The sequence below is a fragment of the Mastomys coucha genome, unplaced genomic scaffold (assembly GCF_008632895.1).
Source record: "Mastomys coucha isolate ucsf_1 unplaced genomic scaffold, UCSF_Mcou_1 pScaffold3, whole genome shotgun sequence".
NCBI lineage: Eukaryota > Metazoa > Chordata > Mammalia > Rodentia > Muridae > Mastomys > Mastomys coucha.
Genome location: NW_022196909.1, coordinates 46,055,553 through 46,060,249, shown reverse-complemented (window position 1 = coordinate 46,060,249; position 4,697 = coordinate 46,055,553). Strand labels below are relative to the sequence as shown.

General features: G+C 52.9%; 1 protein-coding gene and 1 long non-coding RNA gene across 2 annotated transcripts in view; one reads left to right on the top strand and one right to left on the bottom strand.

The window, feature by feature from the left end:
- Nucleotides 1–2,057, bottom strand: part of LOC116075004 — a 5,151-nt gene extending 3,094 nt beyond the window's left edge. Inside the window, exon 1 of the long non-coding RNA XR_004112377.1 lies at nt 1,988–2,057. This is a non-coding gene — a long non-coding RNA (uncharacterized LOC116075004). The remainder of the gene's footprint in view (nt 1–1,987) is intronic.
- Fgd2 (FYVE, RhoGEF and PH domain containing 2) overlaps nt 1–4,025 on the top strand; it is a 19,286-nt gene extending 15,261 nt beyond the window's left edge. The window contains exons 15-17 of the mRNA XM_031347944.1: nt 1,191–1,337; nt 2,651–2,797; nt 3,196–4,025. Coding sequence (XP_031203804.1) covers nt 1,191–1,337; nt 2,651–2,797; nt 3,196–3,411 — 510 coding nt within the window. The 3' untranslated portion in view covers nt 3,412–4,025. The remainder of the gene's footprint in view (nt 1–1,190; nt 1,338–2,650; nt 2,798–3,195) is intronic.
- The last annotated feature ends 672 nt before the right edge of the window (nt 4,026–4,697 follow it).

The following is a 4,697-nucleotide window of genomic DNA, read 5'->3' as shown; positions in this document are numbered from 1 at the left end:
TCAGCCTGGGCTACATAGTGAGTTCTGGGTCAGCCTGGGCTACATAGTGAGTTCTGGGTCAGCCTGGAACACGGTTACATGAGACCCTGCCTCAGAAAAACAAGTAAGGCTGATGAAGAGACAATAAGTATTTAATAATTATACAAAACAAATTTCCCAATAAAGACAGAGGAGAGATGACTCCATACTTAAGAGCACTTGGGGCTCTTGCAGAAGACTCCAGCCCCAGCGACACCCCCTTCTGACCTCCACAGTCACCCCCACGAACGTGGTGTACACTCACACAGAAGACATAAATAGGAAATGAGAAGAAGTGTTTATACATTTCTCAGTAAAAGCATAATATACTCCTAAGGCAGGCACATGGGCCTGGGCGCCCTCATCCTGACTCCTGGGTGTCTCAGGCCCGTGCACGTCCTCTTTGGGGAGCCAGTGAGTCACCCTTTCGTTTCGTGCTCAGCTGCCAGTTTCTGTCTCCCTTTTCTGCCTCGAGCACCCTACAAAGGCGGGGTACAGGGTGACTCCCCGAGAGTGGCCACACCCAGCATGCCCGGGGCACCCCGGTCTTCCTCAGAGGCATACTCCTGGTACCCGGAGTTTCTCTCCACACCTCCCTACCCATCCTTACCTAGTATCCTGACACGCCTTTAGCGGGGAGCTGGGTGATTGGACTCCCCAGAATACCTCTGGAGGGTCTTCCTGCCCGTCTCCCTTCTGTAGCAGGTGACAAACTTGCTGTTTTCTTTATTGATTTATTTTTGAGACTGGATCTTACGTCGTCCAGGCTGGCTTTGAACCCACCCCCACCCCCACTCTCCCCACTTTGTGCGTAGTAGGTAACACTCTACCAACTGAGCTACGTTCCGTTTGTAAACCCTGAGACCTTTAAGGCTGTCTGGGTTGCCAGTTAGCTGTGTAGCCTGACCAGTCACTTTCTCCCCTGAGTCACCCTACCCTTGCTGTTTCGTCAGGTGGGGGGGGGGGGACACGACTTGCTGGGGCCAGTGAGGTTCTGGTAGCTACAGCTTGTTCTACCTAGCCCTCCAGGACCCAGCCCCATGTAAGAGGCTCATGGAGGGAAAGTGGGTAGACGGGGCCGTGCAGCGGGGCTGGGTCTTGAACCCCAGTCTTTTGCTTAGGCTCCCGTGGCCAAGCAAGCTTCCTTACACCCGGCTGCTCCCACCCCCCAGGTAGTGTGCGCCAAATGCTCTGACTACCGTGCGGAGCTGAAATATGACAGCAACCGGCCCAACCGAGTCTGCCTGACCTGCTACACGTTTCTCACCGGAAACGTACTCCCCGACTGCAAGGAGGACAAGAAGCGAGGCATCTTAGAGGTGAAGGCTGGAAGCATCCCACAATTCCCTGCGCAGAAGACCCTGTCCCGGGTTCTGAGAAACAAGCCGCCACGACTCCCCTCCTCTCAACTTTCTACCCCCAGACAGCCCCTCTGCTCCAGTCCAAACACACCAGACCTGGCGACAGCTGGGAGCTATAGGCTGCAGGCTGTTATTCCATCTCTCCCACTCCTCTGTGTCCCCATCCAATAGCAGCATGGTCCATCTATTCCAGTTCATGCTCCTTGGGCCCGCCCCACAGTTCTTCAAGGCAAAGACGTGCCCACTGATCTTGTGTGATAGACGGGAATACCCAGGCTTCGGTCAGGCACTGTTCTAAGCGGAAAAGGGCCTTGGAAAACCAGTCCAGAGAGATGACCTTCTTAACATCATACAGCTCTTCCTGGTCTCCTCTGTGATCTGTGTACCGGCTTCGAGCCCTCCCAGAACCACTCCCCATCCCATGAGCACAAGCTAGCCAAGGTCATCTTTGAGCTACGCTGTCTCCCCCACGGAGGCCAAAGTGACATCCCACAGTCCCTTGGAAAAAAGAGGGAGACTGGCCTATTTCAACTGAGACTCACTCCCACAAGCAAGTCGGCTTCTCCTCACAGACTTCAGCTTTCTCTCATGTGTGCCTTCTGACCTACCTGGGCAAAAGACCTGCTTCTGTAGATTCATGCCTGCCAGGCCCTAACTCTGACCCTTGACTAGCTCAGGAGGACAGCCCTGGCTCTGGCGCCTGCCTATATGAGCACACACACCTCATTGTTCTGCCTGCTGTTGGCCAGCATGAACCAGGACCAGCATGGTGGAGTGTCTCTGAGCCTCAGACAAATGACCTGTCATTCCTTGTAGTCTCATGTAGGGATTAAAGATAAGTAATTGTGTCAGGAGTGATGGCATATGCCCACAATCCCAGAATCCTGGGGTGTGGGGAAGATGATCAGGAGTTCAAGGCCATCCTCTGCTACATACCAAATTTTAGGTTAGCCTGGGCTACATGAGCCTCTGTCAAAAGAAGGAAAGAAAGAAAGAAAGAAAGAAAGAAAGAAAGAAAGAAAAAAAGAAAGAAAGAAAGAAAGAAAGAAAGGTAGGAAGGAAGAAAGGAAGGAAGGAAGAAAGGAAGGAAGGAAGGAAGGAAGAGAGAAAGAAAATGGTAGTGATTATGAAGTTCCATGGCTGATGTCTGGTCCCATTATGAAGTTCCGTGGCTGAGGTCTGGTCCCATTATGAAGTTCCGTGGTGGCTGAGGTCTGGTCCCATGACACCTTGTGGGCATTCTGTCACCTGACTGTCCTTTCTACTTTCAGAAAGAGGCCTCAGCAGGGCCCGACCAGAGTCTGCTGTGCAGCTTCCTGCAGCTCATGGGGGACAAGTGTGGCAGGAGCCTTCCCCGGAGCTGGTGTGTGATCCCCCGGGATGACCCCCTTGTGCTGTACGTTTATGCAGCCCCCCAGGTATGCCATGTCTGTTCCAGCTAGACCTCTACATTCTCACAGAGGGGGGCAAAGTGGACTTGGGGTAGTATGCGCCCTGCAGGGAAGACAGGGAAACTGAGGCCTTCTGGGGACGTGGTTTTCTCAAGGTCTGGCTTACTGAGTTTCAGGGCTGGGCTCAGACTGCAGGAAGACTCATTCTTTCCTCCTTTTCCTCCTCTCCCTCCTCCTCCTCTTCTTCTTCTTCCTCCTCTTCTTCCTCCTCCTCTTCCTCTTCCTTCTCCTCTCTTCTTCCCCCTCCCCCTTCTCCTTTTACCCCCATCTTCCAACAGTCCCCCTCCATCAGGGGGCACATTCGTCTGTCAGGGACAGTGAGGCTGAACTGGGGGACAGTAGCCCACGGCTTTCTTCTCCTCCAGGACACGAAGGCTCACACCTCCATCCCCCTGCTGGGCTATCAGGTGACTTCAGGACCCCAGGGGGACCCTCGGGTTTTCCAGCTGCAACAGTCAGGCCTGCAGTACACGTTCAAGGCTGAGTCCGTGGAGCTGCAAGGCCGCTGGGTGAGAGCTATCAAGCGTGCCGCCAGTGGCTGGACCCCTGAGGGACCTGAGGAAGAAGATATGTCTGACTGACTGAACCACAGCTGGCTGCTCATCAAGAACCTTGCCTATGACAGCTTTCCCAGGCTGACCCCATGGTTCTTTCTGTCACATCAGCCCAAGCTGGACTACCCTTGAGCCATCTGATGTCTATACCGAGGCAATTCATCCTGACCCTGCATCCAGCAGACACAGGGGCCTTTCCTTCAGGAAGATACAACCAAGTGTCCCAACTGGCTGGGGGCTGGGGCAAGGGTTGTCCCTGGACCTCGAGATCTTCATTGCTAAAACAGGGAAGTTGTCCAATGTTGTAGCTTAATGGTAGCATGCCCACCTAGCATGGATGAAGCCCTGGGTTCAGACCTCAGCAAAACATAAACTGGGCATGGTAATACATGCCAGCAGTTGGGGAGGTAGAGGAAGGAGGATCAAAAAAGGTTGAGGTCGCCCTCGGCTACATAGTGAGTTACCTACTGTCCAGCCTGAGCTACACGAGAAAATCAAAATAAAGTGTGAGAAGTGCCAGTAACTGGGACCGTTGGCACCCTAGTGAGGGTCTGAGCCTGGGTGTGACTAAGTCACCTAGGAAGCTTTGGAAGGGTTGAGGGGAAAAATAGACACCAACTTTGAAATTAAACATCTGGGTCTATTAGGAAGGCCTTTTATTTGCTTGGTCTGGGAAGGAAGAGGCAAGAGAACTGGGGTGGCCTCCATGGGAGGCCCTAAGCACTGGGGTGCATGGCCAGAGAGGAAACTGAAAGCCACTCAAGACACCTGCCAAAGCCGGGGGAACCATGGTCGTACCAGCGAGATCCCATGAGGCCACAGTGTGCATACCTGTGTGTGCTTATGGTGTGTGTGTGTGTGTGTGTAGTATGTGTGTGTATGTGTGTGTTGTGCATACCTGTGTGTGCTTATGGTGTGTGTGTGTAGTATGTGTGTGTATGTGTGTGTTGTGCGTACGAGCTTGTGTGTGGTGTGCATGTGTATGTGATGTATGTGAGTGTGTGTGCTTTGTGGGATGTGTGTGGTGTATGTGTGCTTATGTGGTGTGCATGCATGTGTGTGTCTGTGTTTGTGTGTGTCTGTGTGTTTTGAGTCAGGGTCTCAGTATATAGCCTTGTAGCCCCGGCTGGCCTGAAACTGGCTATGTAGCCCAGGCTGGTCTTACAGAGAACCCCCTGCCTGTGTCTCCTGAGTGCTGGGATGTTCTGGGTGTTTTCTCAATGACTATGACCTAAGTCCACCATTTTCTGAGTGGATAGGGACATCTACTCAGAAAGGTTAACTGATTGTGTCTGAGTCACACAGCAGGTTGT